The sequence below is a fragment of the Trichechus manatus genome, unplaced genomic scaffold, assembly GCF_000243295.1.
Source record: "Trichechus manatus latirostris isolate Lorelei unplaced genomic scaffold, TriManLat1.0 scaffold00201, whole genome shotgun sequence".
Classification (NCBI taxonomy): Eukaryota; Metazoa; Chordata; class Mammalia; order Sirenia; family Trichechidae; genus Trichechus; species Trichechus manatus.
The window spans coordinates 979,027-1,003,493 of NW_004444137.1; the positions used below are offsets into that span (position 1 = coordinate 979,027).

At 40.6% G+C, this 24,467-nt stretch overlaps 1 protein-coding gene across 1 annotated transcript in view; it reads right to left on the minus strand.

Moving 5' to 3' along the window:
• Window positions 1-607: 607 nt before the first annotated feature.
• The window catches only part of LOC101351015 (contactin-associated protein-like 3), a 230,626-nt gene continuing 206,766 nt past the window's right edge, over window positions 608-24,467 (minus strand). The window contains exons 15-18 of the mRNA XM_023742135.1: window positions 24,123-24,210; window positions 9,300-9,530; window positions 9,033-9,104; window positions 608-795 (exon numbers count right to left, since the gene is read on the minus strand). Coding sequence (XP_023597903.1) covers window positions 608-795; window positions 9,033-9,104; window positions 9,300-9,530; window positions 24,123-24,210 — 579 coding nt within the window. The remainder of the gene's footprint in view (window positions 796-9,032; window positions 9,105-9,299; window positions 9,531-24,122; window positions 24,211-24,467) is intronic.

The following is a 24,467-nucleotide window of genomic DNA, read 5'->3' on the forward strand; positions in this document are numbered from 1 at the left end:
TTGTGGGGTTGTTAACCAATGTCATAAAACAATATGTGTACTACTGTTTCATGAGAAACTATTTGCTCTGTAAGCCTTCACCTGAAATACAATTAAAAAAAAAATTTTTTTAAAAGACAAAAACCCAGCTGAGGCCATCTGAGAAGTAATTCCTAGGTTCCAAATGTTAGCAGGTGATCAATAAAGAGACTACAGCACAGTCTTCCATGTCACACATCATATCAGAATCCTACTGTGACTTTTACCTGTAAATAAAACTTCTCTGTCACATTTTTAAGAGAGTAAGGCCACAGCTCAAAGCCTTGTCTTCGTTGAAACCCATGGTCACCTATGCAGATTACATTTCCTTTTAGAAGAGCAGGTCAAAACAGTCAGAAACTGCCAAGCAGTGATTAATGATCACACCTAACTCATTGCTACGTGAACAATCATGAAGAAGCACGGAGTGGACTCCTCTGCTGTCTGTGGAGCTAGGCATAGGCAAAGTGACAGTACTGCACCCACCACCTGTACCTCGAGGACAAGGGTGGGGTCTTCACCCACTGAAAGCACCTGGCTTAGCCAGAAAGCCACACTGTGCTAGTCATAAGGAACCCACAGCTGCCAGTCAGAAGAAGTACTCTTTTTGACTTTCATTGACTGTAGCTTGCACGTTGAGCTCACTTTTCAGAGAAGTCTCTGCATGGTCTCCATTTTGTCTGGAATTGTTTTTTTGGTAAAACCATCTCTGTTGGTAAATGCATATTGCTATGGCAGTGATGCAGAGCAAGATAAATATCACAATTGCTATCACACCTAGGGAGGGAAGAGAAAGGAAAACATAAAGTCAGAAGATAAATGGTAATTTTGGCCTAACTGGAACCCATACTGGATTATACTATATATATATATATACAATTCAATCTGTCACATCCCACCCTTTATCATATATACACACACATATATACATATGTTATACATACATATATAATACATATATATATAGCAAACCAAACCAAACCCATTGCCATCGAGTCGATTCCAACAGGACAGAGTAGAAATGACCCCCTTAAGGTTTCCAAGGCTCTAATCCTTACAGAAGCAGACTGCCATGTCTTTTCTCCCATGGAACAGTATGGGTGGGACCTGTGCCTTGCTTCTAACCAACAAAATATAGCAAAACAGAATTTCAAATTCTTATGGATTCTAGACTTTCTGGAGCCATTGAGTCTGGGTGAACCCCTGAAACTATTGTCCTGAGATTATCTTTAAACTTTAAACCAAAAATATCCCTTGAAGTTTTCTTAAAACCAAAAAATAGTTTAGTTTAACTAGTAAAGAGTGTCTACCTTGAACATTGCGCTATTTCAAGATCTGCCTGTATGGGATCAAACTCACAAAAGCAACTCAAAAGATTAGACAGGAAACTTACCAGGCAGTGAGTTTATGTTAATGTGGGAGGAACAACTCAGAAAAGAGGATGAGAATGGTTTTACAGCTTGACGAATGTAATCAATGTCACTGAACTGTACATGTAGAAACTGTTAAATTGGTGTATGTTTTGCTGTGTATATTCTCAACAACAACACAATAAATAAAAATTGAAAAATATATATATGGCCAAAGTGATGGGCTGTATCTGATTACATGTACATGATGGTGTGATTATGCTACACAAGACTGTAGCACCCTTCTTGCTGGGGCATCTCTTTTCCTGCTGGCTGTGAGGAAGCAGGCAGCCATGCTGGTGATCCCCACATGACAAGAAACTGTGCTAGCTACTATGTGTTGAAGGTGGCTGTCTTACTTAACTAGTGCTGCTGTAACAGAAATACCACAAGTGCATGGTTTTAACAAACAGAAATTTATTCTGTCACAGTTTATGAGGCTAGAAGTCCGAATTCAGGGTGCTAGCTCCTGGGGAAGGCTTTCTCTCTCTGTCAGTTCTGGGGGAAGGTTCTTGTCATCAGTCTTCCCCTGGTCTAGGAGCTTCTCAGCACAGGGACCCTGAGTCCAAAGGATGCACTCCACTCCTGGCACTTCTGTCTTGGTGGTAGGAGGTCCCACTCCTCTCTGCTCAGTTCTCTCTTTTATATCTCAAAAGAGATTGATTCAAGATACAGCCTAATCTTGTAGATTGTGTCCTGGTTCATTAACATAACTGCCTCTAATCCTGCCTCATTAGCATCATAGGGGATTTACAATACACAGGATAAATACATTAAATCACAAAATGGAGGAAAAGCACACAATACCGGAAAACTTGGCCTAGCCAAGAAGACACATATTTTGGGGGCACACAATTCAATCTATGACATTCCACCCTTTGGCATCCAAAAATTCATGTCCTAGTCACATTTAAAACATATTCACCCCATCATATCATAGCAAAAGTCTTAAACCAACCCTAAGTCTAAAATCTCACCTTCTGCAAAATTCCTCTACATCTGTGAAATCTAGAATACAAGTTATTTGCTTCCAAAGTACAATGGTGGAACAGGCACAAGGTAGACATTTCCATTACAAATGGCAGAAATTGGAGGGAAAGAAGGGATAACAGGCACCAAGCAAGTCAGCAGAACACATTACATTAGCCCTCAAGTCTTGAAAATAATCCTCTGTTCTCTGAGACCATTTATACAATGGTCCTGCCCTCCAGACGCCAGGTATTGGCCACACTCTCTGGATTCTGAGTAGAAGCCCCTTGGCCCTGGGCTTCAGCTCCATCTTCCAGACCCACTGGAACTGCAACTCTCCTCCCTTGGATTTGGGTGGCCCCATTCTCCTAGTCCATCTGAGTGGCAACCCTACCCCCTCAGCACTGGCAGGCCCCACTCTTCTGCCCCTTGGGCATGGCAGCCCTGCCCCTTCAGCTTTGGGCAGTGGATCTGGCCTCATCCCGCTGGCACTTGTGAAAGGCAGTCCCACACTCCAGAACCGAGTTGGTGAAGATCTGACTCTTTGAAACCTAGGAGGCTGTGGCCTCACTCTTTGAAATCCCAGGGGCCATAGCTCCCCGCTTTGAGACCTCAGAGGTTGTGGCCCTATTCTTTGAGACTGAGGCAGCTCTGCTTCCTGTGTTCCTCATCTCTTCAACTTCTGCTTCCTGGTTCCTTGGCCTCTTGGCCACTCAGTCTCTTGGGTCAGCCCAGACTCTGCCCTGCTTGGTCAAGTGTTCCAAAGCACTTTAGCTCCACTGATAAGTGCCTGGAAGCACCCCACTCTGTCGCCCGTGCAAAGGCACTCAGCTCTCCCTTCTTCGGTCAGCTCCAGCGCTGTCTCGCACTGGTATCTTGATGCTGTTTCTCTGATGCTGCTTCATCTGTGCTGTCTCCAATGTTACATCTCTCTTCCCTTCCTTCTGAGTCCTCACCAGAATTGTCTTTGATGTCCATAATTCCACCAAGAGTCTCTTCAAGGCAATCTAGGTTTTTGCTATTAGGCACTTTAAAACTCTTCCAGCCTCTACCCATTACTCAGTTTCAAAACCACTTCCACATTTTAGATATCTGTTAGACCAGCACTCCATTCTTCTGGTACCAAATTCTGTCTTAGTTAACTAGTGCTGCTATAACAGAAACACCACAAGTGGATGGCTTTAACAGACATAAATTTATTCTCTCAGAGTTTGGGAGATTAGAAGTTTGAATTCAGGGCACAGCTCCTTGGGAAGGCTTTCTCTGTCAGTTCTGGGGGAAGGTCCTTGTCATCAATCTTCCCTTGGTCTAGGAGCTTCTCAGCACACGGACCCTGGGTCCAAACGATGTGCTCCACTGCCAGCTCTTCTTTCTTGGTGGTAGGAGGTCTGATCCTCTCTGCTCACTTCTCTCCTTTTATATCTCAAAAGGGATTGACTTAAGATACAATTTAATCCTGTATATTGTGTCCTGCTTCACTAATATAACTGCCTCTAAGCCTGCCTCATTAACATCATAGGGGATTTACAACACATAAGATAAATACATCAGATCACAAAATGGAGGACAACCACACAATACTGCAAATCATGGCTTAGCCAAGAAGATACATATTTTTTGGGGACACAATTCAAGCCATAACAGCTGCCTCGGGTTGACAGCTGGTAAAAAACTGGAAGCTCTCAATCCTACAACCACAAGACACTGAATGCTGCCAGCAAACACATGTGCAGAAAAGTGGATCTTTCCCCAATCAAACCTCCAGATGAGAACCAGTACAACATCTTGATTGCAGCCTTGTGCAACTCTAAGCAGAGAACCCAGCTAAACTGAACCCAGATTCTTGACCCACAGCAATGGAGAGATAATAAATGTGAGTTCCTTTAACTTGCTAAACTTGTGGTCATATGTTACACAGCAATAGATAACTAATACACCCTATTATTTTAAAAATGTAGAAATATTTAATACTTTCATTTCTTTGGAAAGTAGATTTTTTGAAATCTCTAGATGGAAATGTTTTAAATATTGAAAACATTAGCAATGCCAGTGGTTGTCAACCCTAGCTGCACATTAGACAAGAAAAATGGTAAAGGCCTTGACATTAATATTTTTTTAAAAATTCCTCAGGTGGTTTTAATGTGCTGCTAGAGTTAAGAAGCAAAAAGCTACATTACCAACCTATCATATCAGTGGAGAATGAATGTCAAATAAATGCAAAAACTAACATGAAAAAGCAAGCATCGATACTCAGTATACTTTTAAGTTGATTGACACGGGAATTAATTTATATCTCCAATTTTGGAATATTAGAAAACACACACGGCTTAGTTACGTGAATCAAAATTTGTGTTGTAAAATTAGCATTCTTCACTCTACTCTGAGATGGGCGTAAACAACCATAGTGAAGCCCAACAGACTCAAAGCTTGGGTGGGTGCAATTGTTCACAGGGATTCCTGAGCTTACGCTGTGCTGAGCAGATTCACCAGCAGATTCGCCATGAGCACCTGAGCAAACAATACAGCTTTTAGTCAGGCAGATTTTACCTTCAGGAACCCAGACTCTACCTTATATCTGCTGAGAGGAGGTAGCATTGATGCTTCTGCTAAATCCAATATAAATATGGTAGCAGGATTCTGCATTTTGAATCTGAATGATCTACTGATGGTTGTTAATATTATTATTGATACTATTATTATTGACCACGATAATTAAAATTATTCTTAACCAGAAGAACTAATTATACTATTCATTATTTGTCATATATTTTGCCTCTAATTTTGCAACAAACAATGTTGTTGCTGTTGTTGTTAGGTGCTGTCAAGTGGATTCCAACTCATACCAATGCTATGTACAACAGAATGAAACACTGTCCAGTTCTGTGCCATCCTCACAATTGTTGATGTTTGAGCCCATTCTTGCAGCCACTGTGTATAATACATCTTGTTGAGGGTCTTCCTGTTTTTCACTGACCCTCTACTTTACCAAGCATGATGTCCTTCTCCAGAGACTGGTCCCTGCTGATAACATGTCCAAAGTACGTGAGATGAAGTCTTGCCATCCTGGCTTCTAAGGAGCATTCTGGCTGTACTTCTTCCACGACAGATTTGTTCATTCTTCTGGAAGTCCATGGTATATTCAGTATTCCTTGTCAACATCATAATTCAAATGCATCAATTCTTCTTAGGTCTTTCTTATTCATTGTCCAGCTTTTGCATGAATATGAGACGATTGAAAACACTATGGCTTGGGTCAGGTGCACCTTAGTCCTCAAAGTGACATCTTTGCTTTTTACAGTTTAAAGAGGTCTTCTGCAGCAGATTTGTGCAATGCAATACATCGTCCGATTTCTTGACTGCTGCTTCCATGGGCGTTGATTGTGGATCCAAGTAAAATGAAATCCTTGACAACTTCAGTCTTTTCTCTGTTTATCATGATGCTGCTTATTGGTCCAGTGGTGAGGATTTTTGTTTTCTTTATGTTGACATGTAATCCATAGTGAAGACTGTAGTCTTTGATCTTCATCAGTAAGTGCTTCAAGTCCTCTTCACTTTCAGCAAGCAAGTCCATGTCATCTGCATATCGCAGGTTGTTAAAGAGTCTTCTTCCAATCCTGATGCCCTGTTCTTCTTCATATATAGTCCAGCTTCTCATATTATTTGCTCAGCATACAGACTAAATAAGTATGGTGAAAGGATATAACCCTGACGCACACCTTTCCTGATTTTAAGCCTTACGGTATTCGCTTGTTCTGCTGGAACAAACAATAGAATCACTTTACTTATTTTTATGTTTAGTTGTAAGACTTTGCTTTAAAGAGAGATATATCCAATCGCAGTGTCAGGAAACGCTAAATCTCAATTACAGTGATCAAGCCACTTGATTATAAAATTACTGTCACCACACAACAAGGCATTTATGTATGTGATTAATCATTGTAACTCTGGTTTACTTGTTTGTCAGGATTGATGGCATGCTAGAATATCTTCTGTCTTCACCCATTCTCTGAAAAAATTGAGATAATTTGAATAATGCCAATGTGTTTCTTTCCAAGTGCTTTTATTAGCCTGTCTGTGGGTCTACTATCTGTCTGTCTGTCTACAATATGTGTCCCTTGGTAAGAAACCCACTGTGCCCTCTGGTTTACCAGGCTTGGATATTGTTTTAGGTTAATTCTCCTTTCCTATACTACTCACTTGGTTAGCAAGAGGGAAAAGCAATACTGTAAAATACTGAATGTATAGAAAGCCACAGATTGGAATAATTCTTTAAATGGATCAAATATTTCACACATGGGTGGAGTCTGTGATTAATTAGACAAAGGGCTGAGAATTCTATAACACTGAAGAATACAATGGAGGTCAATGATCTCAGTAGTTGTCTAACCATGTAACAGCCAGATCAATGCAAGGATCAAATGCAGATACGGATTGCAAGGCCCAGTGAGCTGATGACCTCTGTGACGCCCCTGAGGTGGTGAACTTAAGTGCTATCCTCCTTCACCCACCTCCCAGGAGGCCAGTGGGATTTCTCAGGGGACTAGCACTGCCTTACTTTGCAAATCTTGCCAATGATATTTTCCCAAAAGCAATGAAATTCCAAAGACCAGATCTGTTGTTCTGTCATCAACCTGAGTGTTATCTTTGTTCTCTATGATGAAAGGGCACCTATGACGATTTTTCAAAAGTCTGTTAGGCTTGGATTCCTATTTTGAACACATTAACCACATTTAAGTTGATTTATTTTAAATAAGTTTTTGCATTGTAATGAAGTCTTCTCGTTAAAAATAAATTAGAAATGATTTAGGAGTAAGAGTTAATTTAAATTTTAATACAAAACTAATGATTCCTTTTGGATATAAGCTGTAAGGAACATTGGGTTTTGTATTTTTTCATCCAGTTGCAATATGGGGATCATATTAAATGTATCTTTATAACTCACTCTTTATAGAAATAAAAGGCGTTGTGAAAGGAATGGAAATGTAACATCCTTACAGAGATTTGGTTAGCACTTTAAAATGTCTAAATACTTACCTGATTTTTGGAGAATGTCAGCATCTAGATGAATGTGGGTTAAATGAACAGATGCAATCGGATCAGGGTACCACACAGAAACCCTGGACACCCAGTGGAATCACTCAGTTGTCAGTAACTACCGTCTATTTTCGTGGCATGGCAGGGAAAAACAGTTAACTTCTGTATGTGCTGGGGAGAGCTTGTAGTTGTCTAACATTTCAACAATGTAGTCAACATGTCTTTTAGAATGATGAAGAGGGAAAATGAATATTCATTTTTGAGTCAGATCTGGATAAATTTTGCCCCGGAGATTATATTTTTATATTGAAAGGAAGATATATTTAAGACGCATTTACTTAATCTTCTTCAATTTAAAATAACCGTGAACTAACTACTCAGTCCATTAGCTCAATGCATTTAAAAATAAGGTTACTATGGAAACTTACATTGAGGGAAGCATCTAACCCATGCAAATTTTTCATCTTCTTAAACATTAAGACACGATACTGTGCTTCTGCCGTGGTGGTGCAGTGGTTAAGCATTCGGCTGCTAACCAATAGGTCTGCGGTTCAAACCCACCAGCTGTGCTACCGGGAGAAATATGTGGCGTCTGCTTCGGTAAGGATTTACAGCCTTGGAAACCCTACGAGGTGGTTCTACTCTGTCCTATAGGGTCCCTATGAGTCAGAATCAACTCCACAGCAGTGTTTATTTTTTTTTTTTGTTTTCTTTTTTTTTTCGGGTATCAGTCTTATCTTAGGCTTTCATTGCTTTTTACCTAATAACTTGCAGTCAGTGATAGGTCCAATAGCCACAAAAATGTTATTAAATTATATACATATATATGTATTTATAGGAAACCCTGGTGGCGTAGTGGTTAAGAGCTACAGCTGCTAACCAAAAGGTCAGCAGTTCGAATCTACCAAGGGCTCCTTAGAAACTCTATGGGGCAGTTCTACGCTGTCCTATAGGGTCGCTATGAGTCGGAATCGACTAGAGGGTAACGGGTTTGGTTTTTATGTATATATATATATATGTATATAAGTGTATACACACACACACACACACACACCCCCACACACACCCACACCCCTTGCCATTGAGTCGATTCTGACTCACAGTGACCCTATAGGACAGAGTCAAACTGCCCCAATAGAGTTTCCAAGACTATAACCTCTCTGGAAGCAGACTGCTGCATCTTTCTCTCGCTGAGTAGTTGGTGGGTTGGAACTCCGGACCTTTTGGTTGGCAGTCAAGTGCTTAACCACTGCACCACCAGGGATATGTATATACATATATAAACATATACGTATGTATATATGTGTGTGTGTGTGTATATATGCCTTTAGGAATATTAATGGCTATTTTCAAATGAAAAGTTTTCATTATTATATAATTTTGCAACTTTTTAAAAAAATGTATTTCAGTAGAATCATCACTTTCTTCTGCTAAGCATCTCCAGTGGATTTCAATTCTGTAAACCTACATCAGGAGATCAGCAAATACATATGGCATATGGCATGCTATTGACCTCAGGAACCAGTGCCGATTTGTACCGATATTTTCCTTCCATTGTGTTAAACAGTGAAAAAAGGACGAGGTCTTTCGCGGCCCTGTTACCTCCAATGACCGCAGAGTCACTTCCGTCTGTATTAAGGAAAGGTCCTCCCTCTTCTGCGGGGTCAGAAAGACCTACAGCAGAAAAAGGCAGAAGGACAGAGGCAAGTCGGAAGAAAGACCGCTGAGAACTTCGGACACACGCGAAAGATAAAGACAGCTGGAATGGTCGAAATGAACGTGGCATAAAGAACGCACAGAAGAAAAAGGACACAAGCTAAGACGTTGAATGAGCAAATGCAACCCGCTCACCAGCCTCCTGGCACGCACCTGCGCTACCTGAGAGCTGCCGCGTCAGCTCCCGCGTGGGGGAGCCAGGCCCCGCCTCCGCCGCGCACCTGGACGAGGCGGCCACGTGGCCGCGGACAGTGACCGGGGCGGGGCCACCAGGGCGCAGCGCCGCCTTCAGGGGAGCTGCGCGCTCGAAGCGCACGGCGGACAGGCAGCCGGTGAATCCCTGCGCGCCGGCCCGCCGCGTGTCTGGGTCCGCGCCGTGGGGCTCTGCGGGCGAGAGAAGTGGGTACGGCTGGTTATTCGGCAGGAATATGCAACATCTCCATCCTCCCTCCCTTTCCTCACTCCTCGCATGGCGAGGAAAAGGCGGCCAGGGCCATTACCTGCAGGCTTGGTTAATGACAGGCAGGGGTCAGTAAAGACTCACCAATTCACAAGCATTATGCTGTAACTGCCTCTGAGCAAACTGCAGCTTCCCTAGACGCAATCACAGGCTGCAAATGCATGGTATTCTCTGCCATTTTATTTTTCAAATGATCGCTAAAATGCGCTTTGTGACGGGATTTGTGGCCAAAACTCGAGGAGTTACAGTGAAATGTCTCCTGGGCATGCGGACGACAGTGCTCTGGGAATCCCTTTTGTTGTCATCCTACAATTCACACTTTAATCTGGCAGACTGCTCTCATGTCCCAGAGGTCGCCACACAGACGCCCCTTCCCTAACCACAGGGGCCTCAGTGGGGGCTTCACAACTGTCTCCCTTTCTTCGCCTTCACACTGGTGGCCTCTCTGGCCTCCTTCCCTTAAGTGGCGTCCTGGGTCCCACATCCCAGCTTAACCACACTGCCCGCCAGCCGCACCCCGTGCATCAGCTATAGAATGTCATTCTCCCTGATTAGTGGTTTGCCTCCCACAGTAGATGGAAAGCGCCTGGTGGGCAGTAGGTGATTTATCCATGTCTCACTCTAGCACTTAGCTTCGTGTCTGTTGCATAGGATGCATGCAATATGTTTTTATAACCAAGGAATACATTTAGTGCCATCACTATGCAACTCGCCCTTCTATGGATAGTTGGGGCTGTTGAAACCATTGTTAAAACAGGATACTGTCAGGTGTGGTCTGGCAAGGGCAGAGGGCGACCACCCCAAGACATTATTTGCAATGGCTCATGCTGAAAATACTCTTCCATATTTGACCACCATCTTGAGTTTCACTGAGTTTCAAATTCACTAAAGACTACCGCATTTTTACGCAAACAACGTGCACCTTTTACATTTGTTCGCGACCACGCCCTCCTCCCCACCGGGTATTTTCATAAGCGCCGCTGTGCCAATTTATGTTTACATGTTGCTTTAAAAAATTAGCATAGCATGCTTGCGAAAATACATTGGGGGATGGCTGAGGGCGAGGTCAGCAAACAAACATAGAAGGCCTGCCATACTTCCACAAAAATATGGGACCTCATTGTCACTGTAGTTAGACAACATACTCTGAAGCTTCAACCCATGAGGTTGGTTTCTTGAATCTAATTAAGGTCTTCACCTTTATTCCTGTTAAACTCTATCTCACCATGTCCGTGTGTCATTCTGGAAAGGTAAATAGTTTGTATCAGTATTCCTTCTGGCTTGACAAAGAGCTGTAACTTCTGAGAAAAAAAGTTTGACTTTGACTTTCTGCAAATGCTATTTGAGTGTACAAGATTCTATCAGCATTCGGAAGTTGCAAAAGTAAAAGTTTGTTGGGTAAAACACCTCTAAAATAATTAAAATTATGAGTATGATGTTCACATTGTTGTAATTATAATAAACATCTTTTTGAAACATGTACGTATTTTGATCAAGTTGACTATATGAGACCTCAAAGAGCTTTATGCACGAGGAGTTCCAGGTAGTTCTACGATTCCCAAATATTTTGAAATGCAACGAACTTGGTACAATTCAACTAAAAGATTATTACAAATCAAGAAGTTTCTTTTTAGAGAATTTTTTTTTATTTTGCATTTTGACTTCTTGCTTGAGTATACTTGGAATAATGTCAAGAAGAAATGAAATGGGAAAATGCTGCAATAGCAATATAGACAAGATTTCTTTTGCACGGCTAAAATACTGAAAAAATTACCAACCATTTTTGGTTAAAGTCTGATATGAACTCTGCCAAGACCATGGCAATATAACACATCTAGGGCAGACATTTATTGTAATGAATTACGTTCCTTTTGTGGAATTTATTTTTTTAAAGATAAGCGAGCTTCATTTCTGTAGAAAATGCTATTACTGAAGAAGGAAACATTGGTAATACAGATAAAGCATATTTAATCTATGCAATAATTTCAATATTGCTCTGTGATCATTAAGATTGTGTGTCACCTTGGCTGGGCTATGATTCCCAGTGGTTTAGCAGTTATGATGTAGTTTGGCAGTTGTATAATGATGTCATCACCTCCATGATGAGATCTCATATAATATGATCACCTCCATGATGGGATCTGCTGAAAGTAGCCCATCAGTTGAAACTGAATTTCTTGAGGGTGTGGCCTGCATCCAATATAGGTTGACTTTCTGGCAAGGACCATGGGCTTTTGCTTGCTCTGGATCCTGCAGCTGGCTCTTGTTCATCTGACCTCCGGTTCTCGGGACTTGAGCTAGTAGCTTACCCACGGATCTTTGAGTTTGTCAGCCTCCACAGCCTGTGAGCCAGAGGCCTGTTGTCTTACCTGCTGATCGTGGGTTCTTCAGCCCCTGCAGCTATGTGAGTCAGGAGAAGCCTCCAGCCTGACCCAAACACTTGGGACCTTCCAGCCTCTACAACCATGTAAACCATTTCCTTGATATAAATCTCTGTCTCTGTGAGTGTGTATGTGTATATATATATAGACACTTCACTGGTTTTGCTTCTCTAGAGAATCAAGCCTTAAACATGCTCTAAAACTGAAATAGTTACCTTTTAAAAAAAGCAGATGGTTTCCCTCACTCACTTATTCATTTTGTGTCTTCTAGACATTCAGAATCTGAAAAAGCAGCATTGAAATTTCTTGCAACATATGCATAGTTCATAATTTTAACATTTCTTATTGTTTTGGATAATATATTTAACAGATACTAGCTTGATGACCTAGATTTATGATTTTCATATTTTCTTAATAAATTGTGCCTTTTATCACAAGATCCTGAACCTGTTTATTCTGTTAAGTTTTTCTGAACTTCTGAAATTTAAATTTTAACTTCTCTCATTAATACAACCATTCTTGCTTACATTTTTTTGGATGGCGTGATATCTCTTGGCCCATCCCTTCTTTATCACTATGTGGGAGTGCATTTAATTGGGTTCTGATAGAAATTAGCCTGTTCATATTTAGTATAAAACCTGTATATGTGATTTTCTTCCTTCCACATTAGTACTTATGTCACATGATTTTTTTCCCATCTCTCCTTTTTCTTATTTTTGCTGCCCTATTTAGCTTGTTCTTCATTCTGTTTTCTTTCTTCTCTGAGTTTGGGATTTCTGAATATCTTTAGCACTCACAATCAAAAGCATATTTTCTATCATTATATAAAAAATACATTAATTATTTCCCCCTCAAGGCACTCAATTCTTCCACCACTTTTTTGCACTCACAACAAAAAGATGATACATTTAGGATATTTTTTGCCCCTGTCCATTCCCCCAGAAGGGTCCCCTCCCCATTCTTCTCTGCAGATGAAACTTGGAACATTTTTGCATGTTTCTTCTCTCAACTATCCCTTCTCACCATCTTTTCCTTGGTTTTACTGGGGTAACTTTAGTTACCTGGACTATTAAAATTTCTCTTACATTATATTTTCCTCTATTTCAAGCATGTATTTAATATTTATGCATATATATATACATATATATGTATATGTGTATATATAGAGTTCCTTTTAGATAGCCTTGAGTCAATTTCAACTCATGACAATCCAGTGGGCATAGCAGAACTGCTCCATAGGGTTTCAAGACCTACCTTTCAGAAGCAGATTGCCAGGCTTGTCTTCTGAGGTACATCTAGGTTGGCTTGAACTGCTAACTTTTTGGCTAGTAGTTCAGCGCTTAACCGTTTTCACCATCATTCCCCCGCCATATATATATACACACACACACTAATATAATAGGCAGTTTGGGTACCTGTGTGTGTGTGTGTGTGTGTGTGTATGTGCGTGTGTGTATATATATATATATTTGTTGTTGCTAGGTGCCATCTAGTTGGTTCTGACTCATAGCGACCCTATCTACAACAGAACTAAACACTGCCCGGTCCTGCACCATGTTCACAATTGTTGCTATGTTTCAGCCCATTGTTGCAGCCACTATGTCAATCCATCTCGTTGAGGATCTTCTTCTTTTTCACTAACCCTCTACTTTACCAGGCATGATGTCCTTCTCCAGGGACTAGTTCCTCCTGATAACATGTCCAAAGTATGTGAGACAAAGTCTTCCCTCCTCGCTTCTAAGGAGTATTCTGGCTGTACTTCTTCCAAGACAGGAGTGTTCACACTACATATATGATATCTATGTACCCAAACCTCCTATCATTAATTGTGTAGATGTAACTATGCATGTGTATATGTGTGTGGAGATGTTAATATACATTGAGAGGCTTAGTGCTCACTCTGGCTCCCTCTCCTTCCTCTTTCCCTATTCTGAGGTTTTGATTTATTTTTGATTAATGTCTCTAGTATTTTTCCCATATGGGGTACATGGTTATAATTTAACCTGAATCTTTATTATCCAAAAATATCAGTCTTTAACCTTGTCAAATAAATCATATATTAGCTAAATACAAGATGCTTGAGTTGTAGCCCATTCTTCCAGTAATATAACAATACTATTATTCCATTGCTTTTTAAATTCTATTGTTTCTAATAAGAAGTTGGATGCTGATGCCAAAATCATTATGTTTTTTCTTTGTCATAACTTCTCCTTTTTCCAGGATGCTTGTAAGATTTTTCTCTGTGGTTTTGTAATTAAGGAATTTTAACAGAATTTGCCCAGATGTGTGTCTTCTCTCATCAGAATTGGTGAGTCTTTTCAAACTGCAGCTCATATTTTCTTTTAGCTTAGATAAATTTTCATATATGATGTGTGACAGAGATCAAGCTTTATTCTTCTGCCTGTGGAAATCCAGCTGTCTATGCACAATTTGTTGAAGAGACTGTTCTTTCCCCACTGAATGGACCTGGAATCCTTGTTGCAAATCAATTACCTGAGATGTATAGGTTTATTTCTGGACTCTCAGTTCTATTCCATTGATCTAACTATGAATCCTTATGCCAGGACTACACAGTCTTGATTACTATAGCACTGTATAAATTTTGAAATTGGGGAGTGTGAGTCCTCCAACTTTCTTTTTTTTCAAGATCGCTTTGCCTATTCTGAGTCCTTTGCATTTCCATATGAATTTTAGGATAAGGTGTCAAAAAAAAAAAAAAATAGCTGCTGGGATTTTGATAAAAATTGCGTTAAACCTGTAGATCATTTTGGGGAGTATTGCGATCTTAATAATATTAAGTTTTGAAATCCATGAACATAAGATGACTTTCCATTTACTTGGTCTTCTATAATTCCTTAACAATGTTTCGTGGTTTTCAGTGTATATGCTTTGCACTTTTGTAAAAGTTATTAAGAAGTATTTTAATTTTATAGATCCTATTGTAAATTGAATTTTTTATCCTTAATTTTGAGTTGTTCACTGCTAGTGTATAAAAATATAATTAACTTTTGCATCTTGATTTTACATCCTGCATCCTTGCTGAACTCATTTTAAAAAACAAAAAAACGAACCAGTTGCCTTCCGGTTGATTCCAACTCATGGTAACCCCATGTGCTTCAGAGTGGAACTGCCCCATAGGCTTTTCTTGACTGTAATCTTTACAGTGGCCAAGCCCTTCTTCTTTCACCCCCTGGGTGGATTCAAACTGCCAACTCTTTATTTAGTTCCCAGTGCAAACCATCTGTACCCCCCAGGGACACTGTTTACTAACCCTAATTACCTTTTTTTTTTGTGGATTCCTTTCCAGGGCATGCCATCTACAGATCCTTCCCAGTTTGGATGCTTTTTATTCTTTTCCTAGCTTTAAAGCCTTGCTGAGACCCTGTCGTGCAATCCCGAATAGAAGTTCCGAGAGTAGACATCCTTGTATTGTTCCTTACCATACGGGAATGTTTTCAGTTTTCCATAATTAAGTATGAGGTTAAGTGTGGGTTCTTCGTAGATACTCCTTGTTAGGTTGAAGAAGTCTCCCTTCTATTTCTTCTTTGTTGAATATTGTTATCTTCAAAGAGTTGGATTTTTGTTAAACGCTTTTTCGGTCTCTGTTAAGATAATCAGAATACCAGAAAGATGTTTACCTGTGTTTTATTGACTATGCAAAGGCATTCCACCGTGTGGATCATAACAAATTATGGATAACTTTGCAAAGAATGGGAATTCCAGAACCATTAATTGTGGTCATTCAGAACCTGCACATAGACCAAAAGGCAGGTATTCAAACAGAACAAGGGGATACTGCATGGTTTAAAATCAGGAAAGGTGTGTGTCAGGGTTGTATTTTTTAACCATACTTATTCAATTTGTATGCTGAGCAAATAATTCGAGAAGTTGGACTATATGAAGAAGAAAGTGGCATCAGCATTGGAAGAAGACTCATTAATAACCTATGATATGCAGATGACACAATCTTGCTTGCTGAAAGCAAAGAGGACTTGAAGCACTTATTGATGAAGATTGAAGACTACAGTCTTCATTATGGATTACACCTTAACATAAAGAAAACAAAAATCCACACAACTAGACCAATAAGCAGCATCATGATAAATGGAGAAAAGATTGAAGTTGTCAAGGATTTCACTTTACTTGAATCAACAATCAACGCCAAAGGCGGCAGTAGTCAAGAAATCGAATGACGTATTGCACTGGGCAAATCTGCTGCAAAAGATATCGTTACAGCGTTAAAAAGCAAACATGTCAAAGATGTTAAAAAGCAAAGGTGTGCCTGATTTAAGCCACGGTGTTTTCAATTGCTTCACGTGCATGTGAAAGCTGGGCGATGAATAAGGAAGACCAAAGAAGAATTGATGCATTTGAATTATGGTGTTGGTGAAGAATACTGAATATACCATGGACTGCCAGAAGAACAAATAAATCTGTCTTGGAAGAAGTACAGCCAGAACGCTCCCTAGAAGTGAAGATGGCGAGACTTTGTGTCACTTCGGACATGTTATCAGGAGGGAGCAGTCCGTGGAGAAGGACATCATGCTTGGTAAAGTAGAGGGTCAGCGAAGAAGAGGAAGACCCTCAATGAGATGGATTCACACAGGCGCTGCAACAATGAGCTCAAACACAGCAACGATTGTGAGCATGGGGCAAGACCAGGCAGTACTTCGTTCTGTTGTACATAGCATCGCTATGAGTAGGAACAGACTTGAGGGCACCTAACAACACTGAGATAATCATGTGCTTTTTGTCCTTTATTCTACTACTATATTTTTATGTAAATAACATGTTTTACATAATTTTATCATTTCCGCATATTATATGTCTGGGTAGGTTATTTGTGAAAAAATGCAGTAGAACAATTCTTGCATAGTGGTTGGCCAAAAAAAAAAAAGTATAATGTGCACTTTATTTTAGAATACAGTAATATGGTGTATTACTTTTGTTATTGAATCAACCTTGAATCCCTGGGCTAACTCCTAGTCGGTCATTGTGTATAATCTTTTTTACATGTTGTTGGATTTGGTTTGCTAGAATTTTGTTGAGGGTTTTTGTGTCTATACCCATATTTCAGAAATTTTATAAACTCCGTGTGTCTTTTTGGTCTGTAACTTCTCATCTAAATGAGATAATTTCTTAGGCAGATCATAGAAAAGAGTAACATGTCACACAAGCCAGTAGAATGTTTAATATTAAAACTGTCCTTTGTGACATCTCCTTACAAATCTCAGAAGGCAATTTCATCAAATAATTCATTACCCAAGATGTTTTGCATTTTTACAGATGGAGCTCTATTTGAACATACAATCTGTCAGTGGATTTTACATTCCCTACACAGAAAGTTGACCTCTTCAGCTTTGTGTGAATTAATGTACTGATATGAATGATTTATAACCCTCAGGATAAGAGGTAAGGACACATCTTTAGTCTCCACATTTCAAAACAGATTTTTGTTTTGTTTTGATATTTTGGTTTTGTTTTTCCCAGTTATATATTTTAAAGCACAAAAAAAAAATCAACATCAACAGAATACTGATTATACAAAATTCTTTGGTGAAATAAACATTAATAAAAATATTAGGGCCCTGTACTGGGTTGCTGTACTTTAAAGCTCTCATACTTTGAGATTATTGATCTAATCAGTCACAGCTAGATAGAAAAGTAGAAACCTTAAGGTTTACATTTAAAGTAGGATGATACAGAAATTATCATGTAGTAGCTAAGAAAACTTAATTTGAGCAGTCATTATTAATAAGCCCTTTGAGAAATGGAGAGGAAGAGCATGCTAATTTGAAAGTGATCCTGAAACATTCCGTCTAAAGCACATGAGGGTAAATAACAACAATGAATTGGATTAGACATGAACACTATTATATTATCTACTAATAAAACCAGTTGTCATTGAGTTGACTCCGACTCATGGTGATCCCACTCATGTCAGAGTAAAACTGTACTCCATAGGGTTTTTAATGGTTGATTTTTCGGCAGTAGATTGCCAGGCCACTCTTCCAAGGCAGCTCTGGGTGGACTTGAACCTTCAACCTTTCAGTTAGCAGCCGAGCATGTTAACTGTTAACCATTTGTAAAACCCAGAGACTCCTTATTATCAATATTTCCTATTATATTGCAAAGTCTGTGAAGGCAGGAACTTGCTGCTAGGTGTTCAAAATGGGTAATGAAGTATAAGCGTATATTGTTGTTGTTGGGTGCTGTCAAATCGATTCTGATGCATAGTGACCCCATGTGACAGAGCAGAACTGCGTCATAGGGTTTTCTTGGCTGTAACCTTTACAGAAGCAGATTGCCGGGCCTTTCTTCCATGGACCTGCTGGGTGAGTTCTAACCACTAACCTTTGGTTAGCAGCCCAACAGTTAATTATTATGCCATCAGGGCTCCTTACAGGTGCATATTAAAAACCTGTTGCCGTCAAGTCAATTCTGACTCATAGTGACCCTATAGGACAGAGTAGAACTGCCCCATAGGGTTTCCAAGGCTGTAACCTTTATGGGAGCAGACTACCACATCTTTCTCCCATGGAGCGATTGGTGGGTTCTTCAACCTTTTGGTTAGCAGCTGAGCTCTTTATCCACTGCACCACCAGGGATCCTTCATAAATGCATATTAGGAATCACCAAACATTTTTGAACGAATGGATAACTCAGTGAGCCAAAATAGCTAACAAGAAATTAGCACTTGATAACTTGCCATAGTGTGGGACAACTCTCTTTGGAAAATTAATGGCTCCTGTCTTACTCAACTTGCTGTTCTACTTTTACTATAAGTTAATGAAATAAAACTTGGCCTCTATCATCCAAATCTGAACACAAAATTGTAGTCCTCTTGTGTTTACTAACCAATCTGAAAATAGCAGCAAGCTTAAAATAAAAGGGATCCTAAAATAAAGTTATCCAAGACATAAAAAGTTTTATTAGCCTTTGATCAAGATGCATACCTCTAGGTACAGACGAAATGAATATTTATAATTTTATCAGACTCAGTTGCTTCAAGCTATCAACTTGGTTGCTGAATTTCAACTTTAATTTTCATACCCTGAGAGACAAGCATTTGAATATATCATTCATGAACAAAAAAATTAACACCTTCAATTCTGTGTTAATGGTCTCTATTTGCTTGTAAGAAAATAAAAATTTATATAATGAAATTTATTATTCTAATTTTTGATCAACATGATCCCCTTCATATAATGCAGTTCACTTTCTTAATCAATTTCCGTAATCTCGTTCATATTTCTTTTCAGACATTAAATTTGAAGCAAAATTAGGTCAAAGATATTCCTTTGTCAAAATCACACTTACTGGTGGCAAATTTTTACCTTGTGTTATAGATACTTATGAACATGCATCAAGTCTCCTGTTAGACGCTGGAGTCACTGAGGGCAGGAAATCGTGTGTGTGTGTGTGTGTGTGTGTGTGTGTGTGTGTGTGTGTGTAGTTTGTTTTATTTTGTCCTAGTGGCTGGGAAAAGAGTGCATTGAAAAGAGATCCACCCACTGGGGCAGGTAAGAACCATCACTCCACTCATTCCTGGGATCTAATCTACAGAAGGACAGCTCTGAGGACTTGGGCACGGCTAAGATGATCAGTGGCTCATTCTGTTCAAACAAAGGACAGTCACTTCAGTTGGGGGCAGAGAGTAGAACTCAACAGAGGATAAACAGGGAGTAAAGGTTTTCCACTTGGACGTTAAATATATATACGTATATATATAAAACCCTTTGCCATCGAGTTGATTCCAACTCATAGCGACTATATAGGACACAGTAGAACTGCCCCCATAGGGTTTCCAAGGATCGGCTGATAGATTCGAACTGCCAGCCTTTTGTTAGCAGCCTGAGCTCTTAACCAGTGCACTACCAGGGTCCAATTAGTGTGTATATATATACATATATACACATATATATAATATGGAGCCCTGGTGGCAGAGTGGTTAAAAGCTTGGCTGCTAACTGAAGGGTCAGTTGTTCGAACCCACCAGCTGCTCCACAGGAGAAAGATGTAGCAGTCTGCTTCTGTAAAGATTTACAGCCTTGGAAACCATGTGGCGCAGTTCAACTCCATCCTATAGGGTCGCTAGGAGTTGGAATGGACTCGATAGCAGTGGGTTTTGGTTATACCACACAGAGTTTTAAATAGAATAAGAAATCTACTAAAGCCATTTAAATATCAATGAAATTTTTAGTTTACGTATGACCGAAAAGAAATATCTTTCAAAATTTATTGCCTGTTTCAATTTAATTCTTGGTGACGAAGGAGATTATAAAGGCATATGTAGAGTTTGATGTTAAAATAGTAAAGCGTGTTTTTACTTTGGTATGTTTATCAAAATAACTGACAGCCATAAAGAATGTCCATGGGAGTTTCTGGGTGGTGCAAACCGCTAAGTGCTCAATGTTTATCACCTAGATATGTCTTGGAAGAAAGTCCTGGAGATCTGCTTCTGAGAGCCTTAAAAACCCTGTGGTGTGCAGTTGTGCTCCACACATATAGGGTCACCATGAGTCTGAATTGACTTGGCGACAACTGGTTTTTATGGGATATTTAGGGTGTGATCTTGCCAGATTAGCTGGGAGCAATGGACACTTCCACCATGACCCACAAGCAAAGCAGGACCCAGTCCACAGCTCAAAGAGTATTTATTTGCTGAAAGGAAATAGCTTTTACTCTACTTCTCTTAAAATTAATTCTAATTTAATCATTAAATGATTTCTCCATTTGATTTGTGAACTTTATGTCTGCCTTGATTATGCTTTTCTTGAATTGTTGGACAAAAACCAAGTTTCATGATGCTTGATGGCCACGTAAGAAGGTAAATGTGCAGGTACTTTTCAAGGAATGCCCTTGATCACCTTGGATACAGCACTTACTCATGATTAGATATAGACGCAGACAAGAGTGTAGTTTCCTCCTTGATCGTCACTCACTGTAAACTATAAATAAAACCAGGAGCTGCTTTTAGCATGCTGAATGCTTCTTGTTTTTGCAACACGACACCCCTGATACATGTCACGGGGGCGTCTTAGGCTGGGTTCTCTAAAGAAGCAAAATTAGTGAAGCGTGTGTGTGTGTGTGTGTGTGTGTGTATAAAAACCAAAACCAAACCCATTGCCGGTGAGTTGATTCTGACTCATAGCAACCCTATAGGACAGAGTAGAACTGCCACATAGGGTTTCCAAGGAGCAGCTAGTGGATTTGAACTGCTGATCTTTCGGTTAGTAGACAAGCTCCTAACCACTGTGCATATGCATATGTATATGTGTATGCATATATGCATATATATATATATATATATATATACACACACATAGAGAGATTTATCTCAAGAAAATGGCTCATGTAGTTATAGAGGCTGGCAAGTCCTAAGTCCATGGGTCAGGCTTCAAGCTGGAGGCTTCTCCTGACTCATGTAGCAGCAGGGACCAAAACACAGGGCATAGTAATATTAAGAGACATCCTAAGGGATGTCCTATATTCCAGACATACTCTTTACCTCCATTATGTCATATCAATCCCATTTCCCCTTGGTAATCAAGATCAATCACACTGGCCAGTAGAGTAACTCCATTCTTTGCCTGTTGGTCCAGAGGCATGAGGGGTCCAAAGTGGCCGGCTGGCAGTCTTAACTTCCAGTTCAATGGAATCAGTGTTGTGTTTCCTGGTGGGAGCACTCCTCCCTTTGGAACTAAGACCTCTACACCCACAGAGCATAGAGTCGTGGGGACAGGGAGCAGAAATTTTATGAGTGGGTCACTAGGGGTAATAGTGAGTGGTGTCACTCCCATTTCCACCCCTTGATTCCTGGACCCATGAATTGTAGCTATAGGAGAAACAGCATCATATACTGCACACTGGTTTAGAGCATATACAGCCTCCTGGAGAACACTGCCCTAACCCTGCAAGGTACTGCCACATACCTGGCTCCATAATTGTGTCTTTAGAAGGCCATTCCATAGTTCTATCAAGCCAGCTGCTTCAGAATGATTGGGAACATGGTATACCCCATATACCCATTGCAGTCGAGTAAATTCCAACTCATAGGAACATGATAAGACCAGTGAATTCCATGACCGTGGGCACGTTGTTGCACTTTATTTGCTGTGAAGTCAGGCCCTTGATCCAAGGCAATGCTGTGTGGGATACCATGGTGGTGGATAAGGCATTCTGTAAGTCCAAGGATGGTAGTTTTGGCAGAAGTATTGTACGCAGGGAAGGCAAATCTGTATCCAGAGTAAGTGTCTATTCCAGTAAGAATAAAATGCTGCCCTTTCCATGATGGAAGTGGTCCAATGTAATCAACTTGCCACCAAGTTGCTGGCTGATCACCTTGAGAAAGAGGGCCATATCGGGGACTCAGTGTTGGTCTCTGCTCTTGGTAGATTGGGCATTCAGCAGTGGCTGTGGCCAAGTCAGCCTTGGTGAGTGGAAGTCCATGCTGCTGAGCCCATGCATAACCTCCATCCCAGCCACCATGGCCACTTTGTTCATGAGCCCAGCGGGCAATGACAGGAACGTCTAGGGAAAGAGGATGACTGGTTTCCACAGAACACATCATCTTAACCACTTGACTGTTAAAATCCTCCTCTGCTGAGGTCACCCTTTGGTGAGCACTCACATGAGACACAAATATCTTCACTTCTTTGGCCCATTCACAGAGGTCTATCACATACCTCTTCCCCATACGTGCTTGTCTCCAATTTTCCAATCATTTTCCTTCCAAGTCCCTGACCATTGGCCACAGCCCATGAATCAGTACATAATCGCACAACTGGCCATTTCTCCTCCTAAGCAAAGTGAACAACCAGGTACACTGCTCAAAGTTCTGCTCATTGGGAGGATTTCCCTTCACCACTGTCCTTCAGGGAGGTCCCAGAAAGGGGCTGTAGAGCTGCCGCTGTCCACTTTCGAGTGGTGCCTGCATATCATGCAGAACCTTCTGTAAATCAGGCATGAGTTTTCTCTTCCTCAGTCAACAGATCATAAGGAACTCCCCATAAGGCCATAAGGTGCAGACTGGGAGAGGGCAGGTAGTGTGACAGGAGTGGAGACCATGGGCATTTAGGTCTCTTTTTCATGCTGTTGTGCAGGTCCAACTTTATGGCTCTGTGGGTCAGACAACCCACAGTTCATGATGGGCAACTCAGGCCACATGGTGACTTGGTGGCACATGGTTAAGTGTTCAATCTCTACTAAGGCCCAGAAACAAGCTAAAAGCTATCTCTCAAAAGGAGAGTAGTTATCTACAGAGGATGGAAGGGCTTTACTCCAAAATCCTAAGGATCTGCACTGTGATTCACCAATAGGGGCCTGCCAAAGACTCCAAACAGCATCTCTATCTTCCACTGACACTTCAAGCACCATTGGGTCAGCTGGATCGTATGGCCCAAGTGGCAGAGTTACTTGCACAGCAGCCTGACCCTGTTGCAGAGCCTTCTTTGTTCTGGGCCCACTCAAAACTAGCAGCTTTTTGAGTATCAAATGTCTTTTCAAGAACCACTCTTAGTACCAAATGTCTTAGGCTGGGTTCTCTAAAGAAGCAAAACTTATGAAGCATATGTTTCATTGGAAATGGCTCACGCGGTTGTAGAGGGTGGCATGTCCCAAGTTTGTAGGAGTCAGGCATCAGGATGGAGGCTTCTCCTGACTCACATAGCTGCAGCAGCTGATGATTCCAAGATCAGCAGGTCAGACGGCAGGCTACTGGCTCATGTGCTACCAAGGCTGACAAATCCAAAATCAGTAGGTAAGATGGCAAGCCACTGGCTCAAGTCCCAAGAACCAGAGGTCAGAAGATGACAAGCCGCATGCTGGATCCAGAGTGAGCAAAAGCCAGGGAGCTTTGCCAGAATGTCCACCTATATTGGATGTAGGCCACACCCCCAAAGAAACGCCCCTTATAACTGATTGGCTGATCATATCAGATCCCATCATAGAGGTAATTACATTGTATCATAAAATGGAGGATAACTACATCATTTCATAACTGTCAAATTACCTCAGTAAATAACTGCCAAACTACATCATTATGTAACTGCCAAACCCCTGAGAGTCATGGCCCAGCCCAGCTGACACACAAGCTTAACCAACACAGGGAGAAACACTCTTTCTTCCACTTACCTAAAATCATCCCAAGTACAAGGGATTTGATGGCGTTGAATTCTGTCCCAGATGACAGGATGACTTGTCTCTTTGCACTCTGGTTAACCTGTTAAATGTTCCATGAGAAGCAACATCAAAATAGCAAGCAATTATGATGATAAGTAGACAGGAATCAAAGGGAGACCAAGGAAAATGATAAAAATAAACCATTTGTTAGTGCTATCACAAAGGTTAACGAAACCAACTTCAAACATTCAATGATTTAGAAAGCGGAAAACTTTCATAAAAAATTTCTAGAATGTCTGCAATTCCATTCCACTCCACTGTCTATCCCTTTCCCATTATTTTTCTTTATGGAGTAAG